At 38.5% G+C, this 26,461-nt stretch overlaps 1 protein-coding gene across 31 annotated transcripts in view; it reads left to right on the top strand.

The window, feature by feature from the left end:
• PLEKHA5 (pleckstrin homology domain containing A5) overlaps window positions 1-26,461 on the top strand; it is a 258,711-nt gene that overhangs the window by 95,572 nt on the left and 136,678 nt on the right. The window contains exons 4-5 of one of the 31 annotated variants that reach the window (XR_010321884.1): window positions 529-913; window positions 12,256-12,357. The exons of 27 other annotated variants lie outside the window; for them this stretch is intronic. Coding sequence is in view for 1 of the 4 variants with exons in the window: in XM_064284532.1 (XP_064140602.1) it covers window positions 529-592 (64 nt within the window). In the remaining 3 variants the exon portion in view is untranslated. Of the gene's footprint in view, window positions 1-528; window positions 7,885-12,255; window positions 12,410-20,480; window positions 20,580-26,461 lie in introns of those variants that run through there. 3 more of the 31 variants (XR_010321882.1, XR_010321885.1, XM_064284532.1) reach the window with 3 other exon arrangements.

Here is a 26,461-nt window from a genome sequence, read left to right as displayed (position 1 = left end):
GAGCAACTTGCTTGGCCAGTTTTGGCTCAGGGTCTCTTATGACACTGTAGTTAGATGTTGGCTGGGGCTTCGATTGTCTGAAAGCTTGACCGGGGTTGGAGTATCACATGGCTGGCAAGTTGGTGCTGGCTATTTGGTTTCTTTCCATGTGGGCCTCTCCCCAGGGCTCTGTGAGCCTTATGACTTGGTGGCTGGCTTCGTCCAGAGTGAGCAATCCAGAAGACCAAGGTGGAAGCTGGAGTGCTTTATGACCTAGCCTTGGAAGTTGTCATTGTCATTTCTGTCATATTCTGTTGATTACACAGGTCAACCCTAACTCATTGTGGGAGGGGATTATGTTTTGTTGGTGTGGGTTGTCATGAGTTCGGCCCCTGACTCGTGGTGATCCCCTGCATAACAGAAGGAAATGCTGCCCAGCCCTGTACCATCCCCATGGTCAGTTACAGATTGGACATTGGGTTCTTTAGGGTTTTCATTGGCTGATATTCAGAAGTAGATGGCCAAGCCTTTCTTCTTCATCTATCTTAGCCAGGAAGCTCCAGTGAAACCTGATCAGCATCATATCAACGTGCAAGTCTCCACTGACAGATAAGTCCATAACTGTACTTGTGGTGCAATGGCTGGGAATTCAGCCCAGGTCTCCTGCATGGAAGGTGCGAATTCCAGGAGACAACAACTATTTCGGGGCCTTGGATGATGCCTAACATACCTTAAAAGGATACCTTTATTGAAAATTGCCTTGAATTTTTAATAGAGGAAAATATAAACATGTAAATGTTTTCTTTTTCAGCTTTGTAAAAGCATTTAATTCGCAAAGAATGCTGGCATTTCTACTTTGCCCAGGAAGTTTGGAGAGAATTCAAAGGTTTAAAAATGATAAATTTTAGATGCATAAATCCAAAGACAGTAACATGTAAGTGAACTTTAAACATAAAAGGAAGGACAATGTTAACATGGTTTTTGTTTTTTTAGGAGGAAGTTCTTAAAAATTAAAAGAAGAACAGAATATAGTAAAATTCACAAGAAACAATGGTTCATTAGGCAAGACTTTGTTTATTAAAACAATTTATGAGATCAAATTAGGGCCCATGTGGGAACACATAAAGCCAACATTTGAACCAAGCAAATGTGAACTTTATGTTGACTGAATTCAATTATTGTGAAAAAGCAGTTTTAAAAATTTAACCAGTTTCTTACTCTGAATTAGAAATTAGACATGACTTTATTATTTACTTGGAAACCCATTCTGGTTTAGAGTTTTGATTCTTTTTTTTTTTTATATGAAAGATGGCCTGAAGTATAGTCTTGACAATATTTCCCTGAGTGATATCCTTCTACCCATCTGTACTGCAGAATAACTTGAAGAGATTCAGGTATTATGATGTGCTACAGACCAACTGAAATTTCTGGGTAGAGGAGGCGTGAGGTTGTGTGAGCGAGGTCAGGGAGCTAGGCACCCGTATGCAGCTGGAACCGGAAATCCCAGGTGAAATATGTTTCTGATGGTACCACCAGCATGTATTCTCCTACTGGATTGGCTTTGGGATCTTAATAAAACCTACTTTCTAAGCTATTGAAAAGGATTATGCCAAATATACTTTGAGATACAGTTTGAGGCAAAAAAGGGAAAAGATTTAGAGGTGAGGTGATTTTAGGATTTTCATTTGAGAAAATAATACTTTTGGATACTTAGACTATACCAATAAGCACATTTCAAAAGTTAGCTCATTTAATCCTCACAATAACTCAGTTGGGCAAGAATAACGTCTCCCCACTTAACACGTGAGCAAACTGAACCTTTAGAGAATTTAACTTGCCCAAAGTTAATAGTAGGACCAGAACCTGAATCCGGGGCCATCTCTCTCCAAATCCTAGCAGACTTCTAGCCCATGTACCTGCCCTCTTATCCCTGGCTCCTATTTTTTACTTCTTTTTGTTTTCCCTTTCTTTCATGAAGGAGCCCTGGTGGTGCAGTGGATAAAGTGTGTGGCTGCTAACCAAAAGGTTGGTGGTTTGAACCCACCAGCAGCTCTGCCAGGGAAAGATGTGGCAGTCTGCTTCCGTAAAGGTTATATTCTTGGAAACCCTATGGGACAGTTCTACTCTGTCCCGTAGGGGCCACTATGAGTTGGAATCAACTCAACGGCAGTAGGCAGCGGTGGGTTCTTCCATGATACTTCCTCCTTCCCTGTCCTCTTTCCCTCCCGCTTTCCTTTTTATTGTTAATTACATAACTAATGCATGCTTATCAAACCGATTCATATAGCAGAAAAGTGTAAAAAGTGAGAAGTAGCCTTCATCCATACTGTCAGCATTTACTGCTCTGTAGCCTGCTCATTTTATGTATACGTATCATCGGTGTCTTCCGTGACAGTACACAGAGTTCTGCCTCATTGTTTTTAACAGCTGCTTGGCATGTTCCACAGTACAGAGATACTGTAATTTGTGCGGCCATTCCCTATTGACTGTTCCCTTACCTTTTGGTATCCTGTTCCTCTCCTTATTGCTGTTTCTGTAATTTTTTTTATAACTTTGCCTCGTGGGCATCTGGTGTTTGCCTTACATATACTAATTGAGATGACTGAAGTACATTTATATATCTAATTTTAATTTTTAAAGGCCAGCAGTTATTATGTTCTTTTCATGACCTTGAATGGTATTTTGAGTCTAATTTCTTGAATAGAGTTTTGTTTCTGCATCATGAGGTCTTGTGATCCTTCCCTAACCGCCTTCAAAAAATCTGTTTCTTTCCTTTCTCAGTTATCAACAGATGATATTTTATATGTGAATACTGATTTAAAAAATTTAGAGATCAGTTATTTCAGTCAAACGATTTAAATTATTGCATAAAGGCGATTTAATAGTTTATTCTTCAGCAGCCATTAGGCTGTAAAATCTTATATATTGGTAAATATGTAGTGAAAATATTTAAACCACCAAATGTACAGAGTCCTTGGGTGGTACAAACTGTGTGCTTGGCTGCTAACTGAAAGGCTAGCAATTGAAGGCTACCCAGAAGCACCTGGGAAGAAAGGCCTGGGGATCTGCTTCAAAAATTAGCCATTGAAAACCCTATGGAGCACAGTTCTACTTAGATACACATGGGGTCACCATGAGTAGGAATCAACCGAAGGACGGCTATTTTTTTTGATCAGGAAGTAATTTTCCCAAGATTATTAAGGTAACTGTGTTAGCTTCCTAGGGTTACTGTTAACAAATTACCATAAACCATTTGCCATCAAGTCGATTCTGACTTATAGTGACCCTATAAGACAGAGCAGAACTGCCTCATAGGGTTTATAAGGAGCAGCTGGTGGATTCGAACTATAGACCTTTTGGTCAGCAGCCAAGCTCTTAGCCACTTCACCACCAGGGCTCCAAATTACCACAAAGTAGGTGGCTAATGAAGAAGAGAAATTTACTGTCTCAGAGTGCTGGAGGCTTGTTGTTGTTAGGTGCCATCGAGTCATTTCCAACTCATAGCAACCCCATGTACAATAGAACGAAATACTGCCCGGTCCTACGCTATCCTAATAGTTGTTGGCTATGTTTGAGCCTGTTGTTGCAGCCAGTGTCAGTCCATCTTGTTGAGGGTCTTCCTCTTTTTCACTGACCCTCAGCCCTACCAAGCATGATGTCCTTCTCTAGAAACTGGTCCCTCCTGATTACATGTCCAAAGTATGTGAGATAAAGTTTTGCCATCCTTGCTTCTAATGAGCATTCTGGCTGTATTTCTTCCAAGACAGATTTTGTTTGTTCTGCTGGCAGTCTGTGGTATATTCAGTATTCTTCCCCAACACCGTGATTCAAAGGCATCAATTCTTTGGAGGCTAGGACTTTGAAATCAGGGTGTTGGCTGTGTTGGTTCTTTCTGAGGTCTTTGAAGGGGAATCTGTGCCATGCCTCTCTCCTAGCTTCTGGTGACAGCCAGCCACCCGTGGAGTTCCCTGACTTTTAGACGCGTGCTTCTCTCTTCACAGACTATCTTCCCTATCTATCTCTGTGTCTCTTCTCTGTTATAAGGACACCATTCATAGTGAATTAAGACCCTTTTCCACTGAGGTAAGAGCACAGGGCATCAAAACTGATAACATCTTCAAAGACCTTATTTCCAGACAAGGTCACATTCACAGGTACCTGGAGCTAGTACTTTAACATATCTTTTGGGGGGGACACAGTTCAATCTACAACAATAACTAACCTAATTTTTTATCATTTTAGTAATTTATTTCAATAAAGAACACAGTCTACCTTCTTTGTAGCTATGTTGGTTAGTTTTGCTTTTTACACAACCAGAGATGCTTATTTTGGAAGATCTTTTTTTTTTTTTAAGCTAACTTTTCTAAAATAGAACAGAATTTGTCAGTGTACAGAGCGTCTGTTTAAAAGCAATACCAAAAAAACCAAACCCACTGCCGTCGAGTCGATTCCGACTCATACCGACCCTATAGGACAGAGTAGAACTGCCCCATAGAGTTTCCAAGGAGCGCCTGGAGGATTTGAACTGCCAACCTCTTGGTTAGCAGCCGTAGCACTTTACCACTACGCCACCAGTGTTTCCTTTAAAAGCAATAGATACTGAAAAATGTTTACTAAATCAGTGAAGAAATTGATAGATGGGAGGGGGCAAATAGTTGAGGAAATTGACACACCGGTACAACAGGGTTAACAATTATATTAGAATAGAAAGAATAAAAATCACCATATTTATCTAGTAAGAGTACCCTTTACAAAGCAAGAAAAAAAACTGCCCATGTGCTCTCTTGTCTCAGGCATGTACATAGAGAAGAGAGAGACTGTGTGGGAGAGTACAAAAGGCGGGGGTCTGCAACTTCTAGCAGTGAAACCCTAAACAACCTCCGTCTGTTTCACCTGTCCTCATGTAGAGTATGGATAGGAAAACCTATCTGATAGTATTCTCAGGCAAAGGAAGATGGATCATGTACCCACAACTGGAGTGACTCTCAACAAATGGTAGTTAGCACCGTATCGCCAAAGCTGCTGCCCTACCTTATGGGTTTTTAGCTTTTTTTTTTTTTTTTTCTGTGTTTTTTCGGTTTCCCTTTGGGAAATAGCTTACACTAGCGATTGATTTTTCCATGGTTCATAATCAATAGAATGAGAAATTAAGCAAAATAGGTTTTTTGGATTCCAGAACCGGTGGATGATGTTGACATTATTAAAATTTTCAAATCCTTGTTTGTTTGGCTGCAGTAGACTAAGAATTTAGTAAGTCCTGAGTGCCAACTTGTCTTACTACCTTTAGAAGTAAATATACTTCCTGCCAACTGGATCTTCTTCGCTGCCCTTCATTAGAGGATCCTCCCGTTTCTGCTGACTCCACATTGCACTTCCAGCGTTAAGAACCACTGTGTTCTGATTCAGGACCTCTCGGTAGCATTCTGCATAATTGGTCCTTGAAACTCCTTTTCCCTTAGCTTCCATAACATCATACACGTCTGAGTTTCATGTTGCTTTTCTGGCCTCTCATTTACTGGCTTTTTTTCTTCTGCTTTAGCCGCACTGTTCTCTTTACTGTTCCTTTAAACGTGCCAGTGATGCTGATTTTGGAAATTCTTATTTTGTTCCTTCCTCAAGTCCTTAGCACTGACTTTTCCTTCTGATTGGAATACTCTTACACTCTTTGTTTACATTTCATCTTTTAAATGTCGCTGACATTTACCCCCCCCCCATTTAACCCCATTTATCACCCTAGCTATACCCCTGATTCTTCTACTTTCCCTTTTTTCCATAGCACTTACCACCTTCTGATATATATTACTTTTTCATGATGTTTATATTTGCCCTCTGTGGTAGAATGTAATCTCTAGGTAGGCAAGGATCTGTTTATTTTGTTTGTTTTTCACAGATAGAGCAAGCACAGAGGGGCTGGCACATAGCAGGCATTGCTGAATAGTGAAGACACAGAGTCTGCCCTGTGTTCTCAGGCCACCTCATTCAGTCCACAGGCTTTTGGCACATCATATGCCAGTCACCTGTAAATCTGTTATCTCAAGCCTGGACTGCTTTCTAGATCTCCACAATCACTGACAGTGTCTCATGGACACAGCCAAGCTATTACCTCCCCCTGCTCCATCTACTGGAAACCCTGGTGGTGTAGTGGTTAAGTGCTACGGCTGTAAACCAAGAGGTTGGCAGTTCAGATCCACCAGGTGCTCCTTGGAAACTCTACGGGGCAGTTCTACTCTGTCCCATAGGGTCGCTATGAGTAGGAATCAACTCGATGGCAGTGGGTTACTCCATCTACTCACTGTTTCAGGCAAAGAAGAAAACAACTTAAAAGCCGTCCTTAATTTTTTCTTTCTTTCACTGCCCCCCTCCAATCTCTTGGCAGGCCCTGGTGACACCCTCCAAACCAAATCCTAAATCTGCTCACTTCTTTCCATCTCTGCCACACACCCCATCTGTGCTGCCATCGTCTTTCATCTAGACAACTGCAGTAGATGCTGTAGCCAGTGGCATCTTTTTAAAATGTAAATCAGGTCATGTCATATCCTTCCAGTGGCTTTCCATTGCATTTAGAATAAAACTAAAAGTCATTTCTCTGCTTATAAGTCCTACACTGGTTGACCTACTGCTTCTCAAACCTCATCTCTGCACTGTTTTCCTCTTGCCCCATCACACTCTGCCACAGAGGCCTTCTTTATACTCTTCAACTATGCGAAACGTATTGCTGTCTTAGAGCCTTGAGATGAACTGTTCATTCTGCCTGGCTTTCTTTTCCTCATTCTCTGCTGCTGTAAGTCAGTACTTAAATCTGTTACCTTCCTGGAGCTTTTCTTGATCATCCATCGACTCAGCCATTTAATCTTTTTTAGTTTCTCTGCATAACCATACATATTCCTTGTTTTGAGTTTCTTCCCCCATGAGAATTTCAGTGCCATGAGGGTGTAGACCTTTTTACCCCTGTATCCCTGATACATAGAACCGTGTCTGGCACAAGGTTGTTTAATGAATATTTGTGGAATTAATGAACAAAGGGACAAAAGCTGTTTTTAAAAAGTTACAAATTTCTGTAATACTTTAGATCACATTTTAACTGTTTGATTAAAGTGTCATTAGACAGAATGGGGAAAAAAAAACTGACTATTCTGATTTTGTGGAAAGAATACCAAGAAATTTTATTATTGACTCCTAGTAGAAAGCAGGAATGATCCTGCCCCACTCCTGTTTTTTCTTTTCATTTACACAATGCAATATTCTATAAAAAAAAAAAAAATCTCTCTTATAATACCTTCATTTGGCAGCAAAATTGTTTTGTCTATGCTTTTCTTTTTCTAGTAAAGCTTGAGAGGCTTTCTTATACTCTAAGCAATGTCTATATCAAGAGATAGAACGAATTCCAAAATAATGTGTAATTAGGTCTATTCATTATCTTGCCTCACGCTAAGTAGATGCCAGGGGCTTATCACTGCAGTAAAAGTCCCTAGGATATTTAAGTTTATTTTTATGAAAATGTTTTAAAATTTACATTCTTTTTGCCAGACAATAACAGATTATTTGCAGATATACACCCCAGATTTTCTAGGGGCTCTTCCTGTTAATGTTCTTTTTCATTGCACAACCTCTGGGACTCGCTTTCTTTCTGTGTACTTGAAAGAAGCACCTAATTGTATTAGTTATTAAAATGGAATATTAAAAAATCAAAACTCTTCTACTTTTTCTTTATATTTAATTCTCTCCGAAGATCTCTGAGAAAGCAGTAAAATATAAACGGAAATCTTTTACCAGCAATAGATAGCATGAGCATTTCATGAGTGATTGCACTGTGTCGTAGTGAGGAGTGTCATCAGTTTGTCACAAAGAAGGAAATGGTGGCGGTGGTGGCACTGGCTATTTCTAACTTGTGGTTTACTTCCCATCTTCAAGAGCTTGTTGCTACTCTCCTCCCCTCCCCCCCCCCCCCCCGCCCTGCCCGTTGACTAAACTTCTTTCATGAATGCCGGACAGTGCAAACTTGGGAACTTCACTTGCTCAGCAGCTAGCCACACTTATATTTTTGATGTAAATATTTGTGCTACAGGGTGCTCACTCCTGGAATCCTAAGTCCCAGTAAAAAAATAGCATTAAACCTGATGACTACAGAAGCTGTTGTTTAAAAACACACACACACACATTCAAAGGCTTTTGAGTTTTTGGGGGAAACCATGTGGAACTGATTCTATATTTTGTTTTCTAAGTTAAATGGAATCTCAAACTACTTGAAAAGGGTTACAATTAAATCTTTATACCCTTTTCTCCTTCCTCCTGAATAGATTTCCTTTTCACTCGTCCTGGGAGTGGAGGATTGAATGGGAGTCCAGGATCTGTGTGCAGGCCTATGACCAGCTTCAATCCTTAGTCTCCAAGTACTAGTAGAAAAAGCAGCATATGTAAACAGATTGGCTTCATTATCCGGTCACTTTTCTATTCTCCATGACAAATATGCCAAACCTTTTATTATTCCTCACCTCAAAACAATTGTCCCACTCCTCTTTTCTTCATTCCTAGCAGACCACTGAACTACCTGGTAGAGAAAAAAAGGAGCCACCAGGCATGAACTTCGTTAGCATTTTTCCCTCTTCAACCCCAAATCTGTCTGTCTTCATTCATTCGTCTTAACTCCTTCCTTGCATGTTATTTCTCATTTCCAAAAGGAAGCTTTTTAGGCTTTTTCTCTGGCTTCTGTTCTTATTCTGTAAATGTGAGTCTTTGGCCCTGATTGCTTTCTTGAGCCCCAGATGTATGTTCTGCCCGTACAGAATATCTCCAAGTGGTTGTCAAGATCCTAAACTCTACCTGTTTGAACTAATTGTCCCTTCCTGTTCCCTCCATACTTACTGAGCCCACCCTCCTTTAAACGCAAACTGTATACTTTTTTTTTTTTGTATACTTACTTGCCTTTTGCAGCTGTATTCTCTGATTTATTTAGCAGCCTCGCTCTACTTTCTGTTACCCCCACCAGGATGCTTATAAAACAAAAAAGAAACCCAAACCCATTGCCGTCAGTCGATTCCAACTCATAGCGACCCTATAGGACAGAGTAGAACTGCCACATAGGGTTTCCAAGGACCAGCTGGTGGATTCAGACTGCCAGCCTTTTGGCTAGCAACCATATGCTTGACCACTGCGCCACCAGGGCTCCAGGATGTTTACAGATGTACTCCAGTTTTCCATGTTTAACCACTGCATCCAGTCTCGCGCCATATCCTGTTGGTCCTGCTTTTTAAAATCTCTCTTTCATTATTTCCTCTCCAGTCCTTCTCTAGTTGTACTATTTTAGAATCTCCCTCTAAATCTCCTACTACTGATCAGCCTTCCAGCTGTCAATCTCCCTCCCGCCCATCTATTTTCTACAAGTTACAGTCAGCATTATATTTAAAACCATAAATAAGACCGTGTCATTGCAGTATTTAAAAATGTTTAGTGTCTTTGAAATGCTCACAAGTATAAATTCATTTCTTTGACAAAATCTAGGATTACTTAAAAAAATCTTTCATGAACTATTCATGCTCCCTGCAGCCTCTTCCTGTTTTGCCTTCTCCATGCCTTAGCCACACTAGACTGTCGTTCCCCAGCACATCATACACTTGCCCTGGTCTTATGCCTTGCCCTCATTGATCCTTTGTTTTCTTTTACTGAAATATCAACCCTTCCCCTTTTTTGTACCTGAATATCTTGTTCATTCTTTCTGCTAATCCTGCTCAAATACTTCCTGATCTGTGGCCCACCTGCAAGCAAAATTATTGTGTCCTTACCATGCTTCTTCCTAGTTCTCTGACATTGTATTTTGATTATTTATTTATATGTCCATCTCACCCCATAAAGTAGTGAGCACCTAGAACAGTGGCTCTTAATTAGAGAATCTCAAAAATCATTTTCCAAGATGTCTGGCTCCACCCTGAAAGGTCAGATTGAAAGGTTTCTGGACCCTGAGCACATGTATCTGTGTATCTTTTCTCCCCCTAGCTACACAAATGATTGTAACGGAGCCCCACGATAAAGAACAAAACAGCAACAGGAAATTGCGGTAGCCTAGTTGCTGTTGAGCTGATTCTGACTCATGGCGACCCCACATATGGTGGAGTAGAACTGTGTTCCATAGGGTTTTCAATGGCTGATTTTTTAGAAGTAGATTGCCGGCCCTTTCTTCTACAGTGCCTGTGGGTGGACTCAAACCTCTAGCCGTTTTGTTAGTTAGCAGCTCAATGTGTTAACCATTGCACAAGCTAGGGACCCCCAGTTGCAGTATAAGAAAAAAAAAAAAATTTTTTTTTTTTTTGTATAATTCATTTCCATATACCCCCTCCCCAGTGATTAGGTGTGCCAGGTGTGTTGTAAGTCACGGAGAGACTCATCCACCTCTATGTGTACATGCAGTGGAATGCATAAGAACTGTGTAAAGTCTCCAGAGAATACTCAGTTTTCAAAGAAATAGATTATATCTTTGGTTGAATTTTTTGAAATTCATTCATTCTTATTGAGGTGGCATTTGAGAGTTACTTCACCAGTTTTTGCTGATAGAGAAAGGGAAAGTCAGTAAATTAAAGAATAAATGACAAGCAGTAAAGATTGAAAATATAAAAGAAAAAGTAGAAACAGGACCTCTTATTAAAATCAAAGGATGCATATAACTGTAAGACATTTCCAATTTTAAATCAAAATGCTTTAATTGGATGTATAGGGGAGAGAGGAAATTTAGGGTAAAGAGCAATTAAATGATATAAAGGAACTCTAAAAGAGAATTTGTAAAGTGTTGTAGCATGAAAAAACTCACAGTTGAAATTCAATTAAAATAAAGAGGTTTTTTTAAAGGTTTAAGATAGTTGGAACATGGGATCTCTGTTGCCCGTGAAAATGGAACAGAGAAGTCCGAGGCACAGCAATTTCAAATATGTTTTTATAGGGCTGAAATAAAGAACTGGGGGGGGGGGGCTTCAACATTATGATTAGTTTACAGTGACTGAGGTCAGTCAAAGTCAGGACAAAGCAAAGCATGATTTTTAACACTATTGGTTATGTTAATACAGCTAGGATACATTGATTGGCTGAAAGACATAATTACAAATGTTTGTAGTCATGGAAGGGGTCTCATGACTGTCACAAAACCATGGCATGACAATGGCATGACGGATACTGTTGGGAACAGGTTGTTAAACATTACCTCACCCAGAGCATTAGATTTCCTTGGGAGATCTTAACGTAGAGTTTGATGAGGTCTGGTTACGGGACACAAGTCATAGTTTTTGCTTCTATTGTGCATTGCCTTACACCATGCCTCATATATGTTCACAATAAATATGTATAGACCAGAATTAGACTCCCCCCCCCCTTTATTTTTACTGAAAAGCCGTCATTTTTTCATTCTGGGATCATAAAACTTTCTGTGAATAATTTAGACAACTTATACTTTCTACGGAAACCCTGGTGGCGTAGTGGTTAAGTGCTGCAGCTGCTAACCAAAGGGTCGGCCGTTCGAATCCACAAGGTGCTCCTTGGAAACTCTATGGGCAGTTCTACTGTGTCCTATAGGTTCGCTATGAGTTGGAATCGACTCGACGGCACTGGATTTTGGGTTTATACTTTCTACAGGAGGCCCTGGTGGCGCAGTGGTTAAGCACTTGTCTGCTAACCAAAAGGTTGGTGGCTTGAACCCACCAGCTGCTTCCTAGGAGAAAGATGTGGCAGCGTGCTTCAGTAAAGATTACAGCCTTGGTAACCCTATGGGGCAATTTTATTCTGTCCTATAGGATTGTTATGAGTCAAAATTCAACTCCATAGCAGTGGGTTTTGATTTTGACTTTTTCTACAGAATCCCTACTGTGACTCATAGGGTACTTAGACTTAACAATTCATATGTGTATTGACACTTCTTGATAGGTTGTGTGATTCTTGGTACCATATTTGCTTTTGTTCTTTTCCTGGGATTTTTCTTTAGAAACTGAATGCTTATGTAGCATACAGTACCCAAAGACCTTGTAGTTATTCCAGCTTAAAGTTCATTGATAATTAAGAATGAATTACTTCGGTAGAATGCTAAAGAAAATGATGTTATGTTGATAGTTTTCTTTGAATTTAACACCTTTTTTTAGAAAGATATTGGAATTAGATGTCATTCCATAAAATGTTCTATGAGGTTTTCGTTTTTTTATTCCTTAATATTTTAATTTTTGCTTCTTTTAATGATCCTGTCCCACCATCTATGAAGTGCCTTATCTTAGCTGCTGCCATGGAATTTGTCTCAATATTTCCTAGACCTTCCACGTTCAGTTTGGTGGGAGAGGGACTGCTCTTCACAAAAATGAAAATTTTTTGCATGAGAGAGAGTTCGGAAGAGGGAACTAATAGAACCAACTAGACGAGTTGTGAAGAAAGGAAAAGCAGGAATTGGTGGACCCATTTAAAGACGGTAGGTCATCCCAGTGGCATGCTATCCTGGCCTTGGTATGTGTCAAGCATACCAACACTTCCTATTTTTGCTTCTTTGCCCAAGGTGAAAGTAGGAAGTGAATATGTAAGAGTTGTCTGGTTGGTTTTGGTGGGGCCGTGTCTGCTGTACTGGATTTCTATTTCTGGAAGATTGATATAGTGAACAGAAGTTAAATTTCTTGTCCATTATTCCCATCATGCAAAACTCTGTGGCCTTTGCAGCAATTTACTTAACAAATCAGGCGAATTATTTGTTTGATGGCATAAACATACTTATGCAAACTGTATGGCTGATTTTGTGGCATTTTTGTAAAAATTGTTCTTGAAAATGCATTTTTTTTTTAAATTCTGCTTTATAGTTTATCAACATTTAAGTGAGGCCTGTTGTATATTTGCTGATAATGTGCAGCTCTATAGATGAGAAAAACTGTGTTGCTTTAGTATGAAGATAGTAAACAATTTTAAGAAAGACACTGAACATTTCAGTTTACTAATATCCCAAAGGAGAAATTAGAATACCCTTACAAAGTTTGCAGATCGTTTGATTTGGTAAATAGGCAAGATGACAGAATAAGGAATTACAGAGTAAAACATGGATGGCTTATCGTTTGCTTAATTTATCAGTGGTCATGTTTACTTTTGGGGATCACTACATGTCTTGAAATTAAATGTAGAAATAATAATTTCCAGTAACATCAAGTGTTAAAACAAATCAGTTATCATTTGGTAGCTCTGTTTAGTTTATTGCAGTTAATGATCTTCGATTGAATTTGCATCTCTCTTGAGTTTGTTGGGAAGTAGGGCATCACATGCCGAGATGAAATACCAAGTCATTTAAATTAGATACTGAGCATGCTCACATGAAGTACTTAGTCTTAGAGACTGCAGTGTGGTTCAGCTTTCTTCTAGTGGGAAGAGCAGAAAGGAGATCACAGTGTGCCCTTTTGTCATCATTCTGTCAGAGAGCATATAATTTGTCTTTGGAAACTAGAAGCCTGAGACAAAGAGAAGAATGTGGGGTCTTTAGCAAAAGGCTATCTGGTGAGTTAATTAGCTGTTGTATTTTGCTTTAATCTATCAGTTGTTCCTAGCAAGGCTGTCTTTACTTTATCTGCCGCTTGTTTTGTCCTAAGCTGAAGCTTTGTATAGCAAGTAACTTAGCTGAGATTGGGAGAAAATTGTTTCTGCAGTCTAAATCTCACTTTGCTGAAATACTTCCAGTCTGTTTCTCAAGTGACAAGTCCATAAATTGCTATGATGATACTCCTTTGTGTTCTCCACAAATCTCATTTGCTCACCAGTGCTGAATAATGCTGGCAGAATTGTGTCCAGAGAGACTTCAGGATTTGTCTGTTTGGAAGATCTAGCATATTTGTTCTTGTATTTTAATGAAATCTCTATATTATATGTAATAAAACAAAAGGTAGGACCCATTTATCACCCAGTAATAATTCTTTAAAGAAGATGGGTGTGTGTTGCAGTAATATATCATACATATTGTTAAATAAGTGGTTCAGAAACAAAGTTTGCTTTGTAATACAGTGAGGGTCATTTAAAGTAAACTGAAAATGGATTGATAACTCTTTGTAAAATGTAAGGTGTTAAAATTCTTCAGTATTCATACTTAGAATTTGTTCTGTTTTTAGTTACTGAATTAGCTACAGAAGTATTTGGAACACGGTAATAGTATTGCCTTTTAAAAAAAAAATTGCCTTTTTAGGCTCCTCTTATTCCCGAGTTCACGTTTTGGTGATTGCTAGGAAAATAAAAATAGTCGTGTTTAAATGTTCTGTGATTGCTTTTGTTGCCTAGTATGCTCATGTTCTGCTATGAAATTAAGGGGAAATTTTTTGAAGTTTTCTTTTTCATATTATGTAAGTGTTAAAAAACAAGTTCTCATAGTATGTAATATTTCAAATGTACAAATTATTATTTTATTATAATTCTGATTTTATATTTATAATAGATTAACTTGGCAACCAAATCTTCAGGGTATTCTCCCAGAGATTAAAATTGCATCACTCTGCTTGAAAAAATAAACCATTGTGTTTTCTGAATATTTGGAGAGAAAGCATAAAATTACCATATTTATTTCCTTGGGGGGAGATGATGTTTTTAATACACATAAATGTCAAGTAGGGAATTTGAGGCATAGAAGGTACTTTAAGGAGTTCCAGAAGAAAAATTATGTGGCGGGGGGGGGCGGGGGGAGGGAAGGGCGTGGGAGGAATAGGAAGAGAATACTCAAAGCTTGGTACCTTCAAATGCCAGGCAATTATGTGATGCTTTCCTGAAATATCTTTATTTTGCGAACTGCCCCCACTGTGCCATTTTCCAGGATTGGCACATGTGAAGGAGGTGGGTGTATACGTAAGTTTGGATATTCATGAAAAGGGAGGGTTAGGAGTTAGAGGTGAGGACTGGGTGACAATATTCAAATATATCCCCATTTTTTAATAATGACTCACTTTTGTGACCTTGGACAGCATGCATACCCTTTTTATCTGCATTTATTTTTAGGATAAGACTTTACCATAGCAATAGGAAGTTCACTTAAGGTTTTTAAAGTAATAAGATTATCTCATGGACTGTGACAAAGATTCATGAAGGTTACAAGTCACTCACAAATAGCTACTATGGGAGAAGAACAAATGTTGCTTTTCCAGGACAGAATCCTATGAACTTTTTATTTTAATTAAAGAATATTTCAAATGTGTAAAATGCATAAGCCCTGTGTGATCTTTGGTGATGTACCAAAACTACATGGTCTGTGTATATTATATAACTAAGAGCTGACATAAATGTGATTGTGACTTTTTTCCCCCTATGTTTTCTGTAGATTATAGATAATCATATGAAATTTTCATGGCAACATTGTACTTTATGCTATTTCTCTTATCTGTTTAGTCCCACTTAACCTCCTCACAGGCCTGCATAGATCCTCAACAGAAGATAAATAGATAATCCTTAGAAGAGCTATTTAAAATGGAAAGGAGAAATACTGGGGAAATGAAAGGAGGGGAACGTGGAAAGAAAAATTACCAATGGCAAGGATCTCTTTGCCAGATTTCTAAAGATTAAGCACACAACTGTATGTTTTGTTCATTTCCAAATGATTTAAATTCATTAACTTGTTATTAAATTTGAGGTTTACCAATTAAAGAACATTTAGTTCCCCCTGTTATAAACCTCAGTAGTGCTAGAAGATCCTAAGTGATGTTACATGAATATGGGGTCCGTGGTTAGGTAAGTTTGGAGGAAATATCAGACACTGTCCATTTCTTCTGGTCTTGTGGCAAGGGAGGTAGTAGTTCATGGAGGCAATTAAGGTGGTTAGACCTGCAGACCATTTCTTTCTCTGATTCTTGGGCCTCCTTCCTCTGTTGGTCCAGGCAAATAGAGAGACCAGTTGGCCTTTTGCAAGCTTTTAAGACCCCAGGCACTACTCACTGAACTAGGAGGTAGAGCAGAAACAATATCGGGTCAACAAAACCATTACCCGTAACCTCTGAACCAAGAAAACTAATCCCGTGAGGTGTTTATTTGTACATAGGTAATATCAACAGCTGCAGCCTTTTCATTGTTGTTGTGATGAACTGTTAAATTAGTAGAAACCCAACAATGTATGACACACAATTGGCACTCACTGTGCATGTTTATTGTAATAATTTGTTTTCTTCTGATGTTTTGTTGTTTGCTACTCTTGTGAAAAGGTTGCTGTTCTTTTTAAAAAAATCCGTTTTCATACTATTATTAAGAAACTCATTTAAAGTATTAGACATTATTAAGTAATCTCTATCCCTGAGTTAGTAATATGAATTAACAGGGAACTTTTGTTTTTTTTAACGTAAATAATTCTGTGTTGGCCATGGTAGAATTTTGTAATTATTTGTACCCAGGAACTCTGGAACTGTATGGTCCACTGAACATACGGTGAATCTGGCCAAGTGTAAACTTTAAATGGCAAAGTATTCAGCTATCAGAGATTGAGTGGATGCTTGGATTGACGTAGACAGAAAACACCTTAGATGGAGCCATAGTGTTGTACTTTGGCTCTCTAGTACATTTCTTCTGACAGTGGTTTTTTGGCAAATTCAAGGTCAGTTAGCTAACTGGACATAAAAAAGAGGACATAAACCTACTTTATTTTAATGAGTTCTCAGGAGTATAAATGACGTGAGAGAGGTATGTCAAAAGTATGTAAGCCCACATTACTTAACCTAACTTGACATAGCCTCACTCTTTAATAAACCATTAATAACCCAAAACCCATTGCCATCAAGCTGATTCTGACTCATAGCGACCCTATATAGAACAGAGTAGAACTGCCCCATAGTGTTTCCAAGGAGCAGCTAGTGGATTCAGATTGCCGACCTTTTGGTTAGCTGCTGAGCTTTTAACCACTACGCCACCAGGACTCCAGTAGGTGGCTGCTAAACCCTCAGCAGATCCACGTGAGTTTAACCCTTGTCTGTGACTTTGTTGATGCTGCCCAGATTCACCTCCTTGATTTCAGGCTGTCAACCTCGCTTGATGGTAGTTCCTGACTTAGTTGTTCCTTTCTTATCTGGCTCCTTCTCAGCAACCTTTTATCAAATATTCTTGCTTTTGTAGCTCAGATGTTTAGTCTAGGAATCTTATTTTGAGACTTGTACTTCTTTTTTTGTTTTTTTTTTTTTTAACTTTTATTTCATCACATTAATCCTGGACTCACACTTCTAGACTTTTGCTAGTGCCTATCACATGAGGTCCCTTCAGTAAGACAGGTGCATAGGTTCAGTCCTGCCTGACTGACTCTAAATACTTTCAGTTTTTTGTAACCTATATTTCCTCAGATGTCATCAGCTTGAGGAATAAAAAGTAAGGACTACAGGTCAGAATGCAGGCTAACTTAGGAGCAATAATAACCTTCCATTACCTCCAAATAGAAATATCTTCCTCCCATCTGTGTTAAGTTCTAATATTAGAATGCCCAAAAAAAAAGCCACCTTAGGCTTTGGAGTGTCTAGAATGTCATTTCGTTTGGCTAGCTATTGGCATGCTCTTGCTGCCAAATGTGTCACCGATTTTTCTTGGGGCCTGAGCCTTGAAACAGTTTGATTTATAGTAGACCGCAGTACCCTCAAAATGATGTCTTGTCAGTGATTGCTCAGCCCATTGGCCCTGTACTGACTTTGAATTTTTTTCTTTTCCCTCATGATGTGTCGTTTCTTCCCCCATGCTCCTGAGTGCTGCCAGGAAGGTTAAAGGATGGCCTTATACCCTCAGTTTACTTGAGTTTTAAGCTGTCTTCTACCTCACCCATGAAACATGTTCACGCTAACATGGAAATAAAATACCTATCAACTTCTCTACTGGCCTACCCACTTACTTTAGGGAGTTTTTTTGTTTGTTTGTTTTTAATAGTTGATAGTTTAGGCTTTTGTTCTAACACCTCTGTTAAATTTGAAGCCTATTTAAATGGAGGAGTGCCTCGGTGATGCAAACAGTTGAGCGCTCAACCACTAGCCGACTACATGTTTACTCCAAAGTAAGTGAGTAGACATTGAATATGTAATTTAGAGAGACTTTAATGAAAAATAAGTATCTTGTAAAATCCTACCATATTCTGTGACTCTGAATCTTTTATTTCTGGCATTTCTCAAGTGTAAGTCTAAATACCACAAGTCTAGAACACAGGATCTGTGACTCATTTAATACAGATGGAATTAGTCCCCTAGCCATCATTTAGCAGGGATGATTTCCTGTGGAAGAGGCTCAGGATTAGGAATCAGGATCTCCTCCCAGTCTTTTTGATGTCTGGTAGACAGATCGTCTGGTGTCAAATACACTCTTCGGTTTCTTTTTCAGTTCAGATAAACTGTGAGGTTTTGGGATTCTCTTATCCCCGCCTCTCAGGAAGAAGATATATTTTGTATGCAAGTATAAATTCTCCTCAATGAAGAGCATACCTTCTCCTTGAGAATAAATCTCTGAAATTACCGTTTACAAGAATGAGATAGTATGATTTGTCTACTAAAAGTCATTTTATACGTACAGGCAGTACCCAGGTTATGAACATCTGATCTATGGATAACTTGTACCTAAGAACGAACTGCCATAAAGCCTGTTACACTAAAAATTTGAGTTAAATACAGTGCTTCCTAATAATGAATGCATGTACTACTTTGTGACACTCATGAAAACCTTGCACAGTTTGGAAGTGTTTCTTAAGTATGCATGTTGTTGTTAGGTTCCCTTGAGTCGACTCTGACTCAGTGACCCTATGTACGACAGAGCGAAACACTGTGCAGTCCTGCACCATCCTCAGAATCATTGCCAGGCACAAGCCCATTGTTGCAGCCACCGTGTCAGCCCATCTCCTTGAGGGTCTTCCTCTATTTCACTGACCCCCTACTTTACCAAGCATGATGTCTTTCTCTAGGGATTGATCCCTCCTGACAACATACCCAAAGTACCTGAGACATAGTCTTGCCATTCTTGTTTCCAAGGAGTATTCTGGTTGTACTTCTTCCAAGACAGATTTATTTGGTGGTATATTCGCTATTCTTCTCCAGCACCACAATTCAAAGGCATCAATTCTTCTTTGGCCTTCCTTACTCATTGTCCAGCTTTCACATGCATATGAGGCGATTGAAAACACCATGGCTTGGGTCAGGTGCACTTTAGTCTCCAAGGTGACCTCTTTGCTTTTCAACACTTTAAAGAGGTCTTTTGCAGCAGATTTGCCCAATGCAGTGCCTCTTTTGATTTCCTGACTGCTGCTTCCAGGAGTGTTGATTGTGGATCCAAGTAAAAGGACATCCTTGACAGCTTCAGTCTTTTCTTCATTTATCATGATGTTGCTTATTGGTTCAGTTGTGAGGATTTCTGTTTCCTTTATGTTGAGGTGCAATCCATACTGAAGGCCATGGTCTTTGGTCTTCTTCATCAGTATGTGCTTTAAGTCCTCTTCACTTTCAGCAAGCAGTGTTGTGTCATCTGCATAACACAGATTGTTAATGAGTCTTCCTCCAATCCTGATGCTACATTCTTCTTCTTGTAGTCCAGCTTCTTGGATTATTTGCTCAGCATACAGATTGAATAGGTATGGTGAAAGGATACAACCCTGACGCACACCTTTCCTGATTTTAAACCACGCAGTATCCCCTTGGTTTATTTAAATGACTGCCTCTTGCTCTATGTACAAGTTCCTCATGAGCACAATTAAGTGTTCTGGAAATCCCATTCTTTGAAATGTTATCTATAATTTATTATGATCCACACAGTCGAGCCTTTGCATAGTCAATAAAACACAGGTAAACATCTTTTCGATATTCTCCACTTTTAGGCAGGATCCACTAGACTCCAGCAATGATACCCCTGGTTCCACGTCCTCTAATGAATCCGGCTTGAATTTCTGGCAATTCCATGTCGATATACTGCCGCCGCCTCTTTTGAATGATCTTCCGCAAAATTTTGCTTGTATGTGATATTAATGATATTGTTTGATAATTTCCGCATTCGATTGTATCACCTTTCTTGGGAATAGGTACAAATATGGATCTCTTCCAGTTGGTTGGCCAGGTAGCTGTCTTCCAAATTTCTCGGCATAGATGAGTGAGCACTTCCAGCGCTACATCCATTTGTTGGAACATCTCAATTGATATTCCATCGATTCCTGGAACCTTGTCTTTCACCAGTGCCTTCAGTACAGCTTGGACTTCTTCCTTCAGTACCACTAGTTCCTTATCATATGCTGCCTCCTGAAATGGTTGAGCATTGACTAGTTCTTTTTGGTATAGTGTCTCTGTGTGTTCCTTCCATCTTCTTTTGATGCTTCCTGCATCGTTTAATATTTTCCCCATGGAATCTTTCAATATTGCAATTCAAGGCTTGAATTTTTTTCTCAGTTCTTTTAGCTTGAGAAATACCAAGCGTGTTCTTCCTTTTTGGTTTTCTATCTCCATCTCTTTGCACGTCATTATAATGTTTTACTTTGTCTTCTCGAGCTGTCCTTTAAAATCTTCTGTTCAGCTCTTTGACTTCATTGTTTCTTTCTTTTCCTTTAGCTACTCGTCATTGAAGAGCAACTGTTAAATGCATAAAAACCAAAAAACCAAACCCAGTGCCGTCGAGTCGGTTCTGACTCATAGCGACCCTATAGAAAGGTAAAATGTTTAACACATACTAAGACAAACTTTGACTAACTGATGCTAATTAAGAACCATATGTACCTGTTTTGACTTACCTACAAATTCGACTTAAAGACAGACCTTAGGAACCAGTCTCATTTGTAGCCCAGGGACTGCCGTATTTCAATACTGTGTCTCTCCTTTGAGGACAAGTTAGTTGCTTGTGGCAAGGAAGGGAGAGTTGCAGCAGTTAACATTTAACCTGTAAAACTCATCTGGGAGAGTTTCATATCTTAGTAAATAGTGCAATAATCTTTCTATATATACAGAAATTCTGGAGCAAAGGATGTGAACGTTGGGAGACCTAATCAGGCTGTTCCCGTATTGGTCAGAGAGGTTCTCATTTTCACTGCCTTTTCTCCACTTCCATAAAGAGCTAATAAGGAAGCAAGAAGTTTTTCATAGTTTTAAGAGTTGACCTATTTGTAAATTTTAACAATGACTATAGTAAAGTTACTGTGATAGAATTAAAGACATTAACATGAAGCCTAGCACATTGGATGTTTAGAGTTTATGAGAGAAGACTACCTTTGTACCTTTTTTCTTTTCTTGACACTTAAAAATTATAAGTTAATTATCGTAAAAATATTAAAGACATACAAATAATATGGAAAAAAAACCTCAAATTTCACTGTTGAGTTTAAGAAAAAAAAATTCCCAGTACATTTGAAACCCTATACTGCATGTGGACATTTTAAAACTTTGAGAAAGCCATTTATAGCTACTGTATTATACATTTCAATTATTTCCAGGTAACTGAGAAATATCTAATTCCTCCTGTAATATTTATATCATATCTGTGTAAGTAATTTTAAGAGAAAATAATATATTACTCATATTCTTTTTTTTCTCCTACTAATGGTTTTTGTTATAACAAATTTGAATCTAGATAGGTTTTTTTCTTCTACGTAAAACCGTGAAAAAAACCATGCTTATGAATAATCAAAGCTACATAATCAGGTAGCTTTTAGAAATGTCTAGGGATGGTGTCAGGGCTGGGATAGAAAGAATATAGATGTAGGGGCAGATTTTGTACCTAAGTAAACTGGATTGTGAATATAAAAAAAGAAGATAGTGGACATTTGCCCCTTGAGATTTTGTTCTTGGGCCTTGTAAAATACCTCTGTGGTAGACTGAATAACCAACATACCCTCACCCCCTCCCCCACACACGTAGCCTGTAGTGTATGCTGATAATGTCCAAATCCCTGGAACCCGTGAATGTTACCTTATATAGCAAAGATTTTACAGATGTGATTAAGTTAAGGAACTCGAGATGGGATGGGGGGTAATCCGGAATTATCCAGGTGGGCCCAAAATACAACCACAAGTATCCTTGTAAAAGGGATGCAGAGGGAGATTTCAGGGAGCGTGACCACAGAGGCAAAGATTGGAGTCATGTGTCTACATGCCAAAAATTGGAGTGATGCTGCAGCCATCAGAAATTGCAAGAGACAAGGAATAGATTCTCCTCTGAGTCTCTGAAAGGATCATGGCTTAGCCAACACCTTAATTTTAGCCTGGTAATAATGACTTCAGACTTCTGGCCTCCAGAACTCTAAAATGCTAAATGTATCTTCTTTTAAGCCAGCAAGTTTGTTGAAATTTGTTACAGCAGCCACAGTAAAGTAATACAACCCCTCAGTGTCTCCTGAGTTCATTGTGATCCCTTCCTTTCCACTTTTGTCATTGTCAACCTTTGCAAAACTCCATGAGGCTACAGAGTTCCTTCTAGCAGACTGTCGTACTACCAGACTGTACACTGATAACCTCGTAGCAAAGAAATACCTCCACCGGCTGCCTAGAGACTTGGGTACTATTTATCCTACTTAGCTGTGAGAATTTGAGAAATTTTTGTAAACATACTTGTCCTGTTCTAAAAGGGTTTAAAACAGCTTGCTTACAAATTTGAAAGCGACTTAGAGAACATTAATTTAAAACAAGTAAGAAAAATATAAGAGATAGAAAAATAAAGTCAGGAGAGACCTTCAGTCAGTCGTTTTACCTCTGTGGGCCTTAGATTATTGATCCCAGAAACGGGTCTGATACTGCCAGTCTGTGTGAGAATTAGACTGAAAATTATAAAATGCTACACACATATTAAGTCATCTTATAATTATCATTACCAAATTATACCCTGTTGTTGCACAGCATTTGCTAGTTGAATGTTTAGAAGAGATAAAATTCTTTTTCCTCGTCATAAAAATAATTCAAAAAATTTTTTGCAAATCATATGTCTTACAAGGGACTTGTATATAGAATATATAAAAAGCTCCTACAATTCAAAAATAAAGACAACCCATTTTAAAAATGGGCAAAGAATCTGAATAAACATTTCTCCAAAGAAGGTGTACAAATGTCTTATAACCACATGAAGAGCAAGACAAAATATCAGGCCTAGTGATGGAGATTAAACAATAACATTGGTTATTAAATAGGAGATAAATAATTTAATTCACATAGGGATGGAGTGTGTAAAGCGCCTTAAAGAACACCAAATGTAGTTGGTGGCAAGGGAACACAAAACTAGCAGAGGAGACCTAGAAGGAAATAGCATGAGAGAGCCAGAAGGCTTGAGATTAAAAGAACCTGAAGAGAAGAGTGTTGAACTGTGTCAGGTTCTACACATCAGTTCTAAGAGATGAGCCAAGACATCCTTGGCTTTGTCAGTTAGGAAGACACAGTTCCTGTAGTGAATGGGGCTGAGGAGTGAATGGGGTAAGTGCAGATAACCAGTGTGAACTAGCCTTTTGGCTGAGAAAGAAAGGGAAAAATTCAATGACAAATACATCCAAAAACAGGAATGACTCAAGTGTGTTTATCTGCTGGTAAGTAGGAGCCGGCAGAGAAAAGAGGTTGAAAATGCAGGAAGGAGACCAGTTGTTAGAACAACAGTCCTGGGAAGTTGGAAAGAAAATGGATCAGGGATATAGAATAGAGGGTGGTGGGCATCTTATCTTCTAAATACTTGAAGGAAGAAATACGAATGGACGTAGCTGCAGTTAAGATTTGAGCTGCAGGACCACAAATATATATATATATATATATACATACATACATACATAGTCAGGGCAGTGGGGATGGTTAGGTAGGTCACTTAAGGGGAGTGGCAGAAATTTTAGAACAGCTGCTGAAGAGAGGGAAAGCAAGTAAAAGAGTTGTCTGCCACATAGTAAGAGCCCTCTGAGGATGGAAACCAGGAATGTTAGTCATATCAGTCTGCATGGCTAGATTCTGGTTTTTATTTGAAAGCAAACACATTCTTTTTTTCTTCCTCTCTCTCTTCTCTAGGAAAAAAAAAATATATATATATATATATATTCTTTCTTTTGCAATACTTGGAACCTCTCTGTCAGTTTAAACTTGTTTACGCTAGCCAAAAGTTGTTCTTTAGTGAGATATAAAAATATTTTGTGAGTTATAAATAATACAGGAGCTATAACAGAATCCAGACCTTAAGTAACTTTTGAGTGTTTGGTGTTCTCCATCGTACAGAGATGGCCCAGATTATATGGCCTCTGACACTTTAACAGCTGACATTTTAGCTTCCTGTGTGAGTCTGTGTGTGTGGGTTGCACATAAGCAGTTTGGATAACAATACTCCTCCCTCCTCCCCATCAGGTTACATTTTTAAAAATTTAAAAGGCTTTTTGTGTTTGAAACCATAAATTCATATTGTTCTGAAAGCATGTCATAACAACCCTTATAAAAGGTCCAATCCTACTCCACAAGACCCCTTTTCAAAATTAGTTAACAAGTTTAAAGAAATCCGTTCTGATCAGTTGGTACTAGAGAGCTGACTTCATCTAGCAGCTATCATTATAGCTCGAAAAAATACAAGGTTTTTGTTCACTGACTAAGTTCGTTATCTCCAAAGGAAAATAATTTAACAGTAAGTCAACCCCCAACTTATAAATAAGATGTATTCGAAAAGGTGGTGTAATGTTGAATTTGGTATAAGCTGGATTTATTTACGTAGAGTTTTCTAGAAAACTAACAATAAAAGATAATACAATATGACCCATAAAATAAAAAATTGGTCATAACAAAAGAAAATCAGAAAATGCAAACTTGTGATTGAACTTCCGTTTTAGCTCTGTTTTTCAAAGTAAAGGGGAAATGTAAGTTAGCACGCGCTTTCAGAAAGAGGACATATTGGTTCATCTGGGGAGATAGTTTTTCCTTGAATGTGATTTCTTATGTAGGTTCTTATTTAGGAACAGTAGATGGTATACTAGACAATTTGTTCTACAGCATTTTTGCAGCAAACCAGGCAGAATTCCTGCAACTTTTCATTACAGCTGCCTTTGAAAAGACCCAAGGGAATAACATTGGACACACCTTAGTATAGGTAATTGGTAGAGAGCCTAAAGTAATGTGATCCTTCTGGTGGTTAAATTTGGCATACGGGCAGCACCTGTACTGCGTAGGGGATTCACTGACTGTGGATGGTTATGGTCCAGAGGCCACTCTTAAAACATGGAGAAAAAGTAAAGGCAGGACATACAGTTTTTGTATCATATTCGCCTACAAATATGATTACTGTCTTCCAGGTCTACTACCAGTTGTCTTCCTGCTACTGTTACCTTTTAATATGTTAACTATAACCTTCAGTACTTAAAAGTGCTTCTAAATCCCTCTTCTCCTCCAGAAGGTATGTTCTCTGTAACTACTGATAGCATTTTATAGTCCTAACAATGGCTTTTATAGTTATAACAGCGAAACTCTTGCAACAATACTGTCTAGATTAAGTAAATGAAGTTGCTGGCATTTGAACATTTTTAACCTACAAAAATGGCAGTGCCATATGGCTCAGCCCTATGTTGTAATTAATTATTTTTGAACTTATAATCAATAAATATAGCAGAATACATATAAGCATTAAAAAGTAGGCTTGGTTTCTTTCAGGAAAAATACCCCTGCATCATCAGTATGGTAATTGCTGGTTTAAAAAATGGTCGAGGACCACAGTTGTACATGGTCTTTCATGTATATCACTTCTTTCAGCCAGTACACTCCAAGTTGATTGAAGTAGAACCTGCATGAAAGCGTGCATATCTTAAAGGCATAGCTTGCTGAAGTACTTCAAAGTGACCACACTTGTTCACCACTCCTCAAATCAAGAAATAGAAAGTTACTGCCACCCCAAAAGACCCTCATTTCTCCACCCAATCACTACCCAGTCTTGTTGCCCCAAAGTTAACTTCTATCTTGACTTCTAACACCATAGGTTAGTTGTGTCTCTTTTTGAACTCTATATAGAAATGCAAGCTTGCTAAATATAAGGAATAATGTAATAAAGTATAGTATAATGGTTAAGTCACCTGCTAACCAAAAAGTTGGCAGTTTGAATCCACCAGCCGCTCCCTGGAAACTCTATGGGACAGTTCATAACTCTGTCCTATAGGGTCACTATGAGTCAGAATTGACTGGACGGCAACAGATTTTTTTTTTTTTTTTTTTTTACGTAGCCTAGCATAGTGTCTAGCTTGTTTCACTCTTAGTATCTTTAAGATTAATCCATGTTGCATGTAGTAGTAGTTTCTTCGTTTTCATTGTTGTCTAGTGTTCCATTGCATAAATATACGACTATTTATCCATTCTCCTGCTGAGGGACATTTATGTTATTTCCAGTTTTTAACTATTATAGATAATGTTGCTGTTAAAGTTCTTGCATGTCTTTTGGTGCTGATGTGTACACATTTGTACTCATATGTACACATTTCTTTGTCTATATTTTTTAAAATGGAATTCTGTACCACTGGGTATATATGTATGTTCAGCTTTAGAATATACTGCCGAACAGTTTTCAAAGTGGTTGTACCAACTTAAGAGTTCAAAAGAATTGTGGGAAAGTTC

Source organism: Loxodonta africana, chromosome 4 (genome assembly GCF_030014295.1).
Source record: "Loxodonta africana isolate mLoxAfr1 chromosome 4, mLoxAfr1.hap2, whole genome shotgun sequence".
NCBI lineage: Eukaryota > Metazoa > Chordata > Mammalia > Proboscidea > Elephantidae > Loxodonta > Loxodonta africana.
The sequence above is the reverse complement of the archived record's forward strand: the minus strand, read 5'-3'. Positions and strand labels throughout refer to the sequence as shown.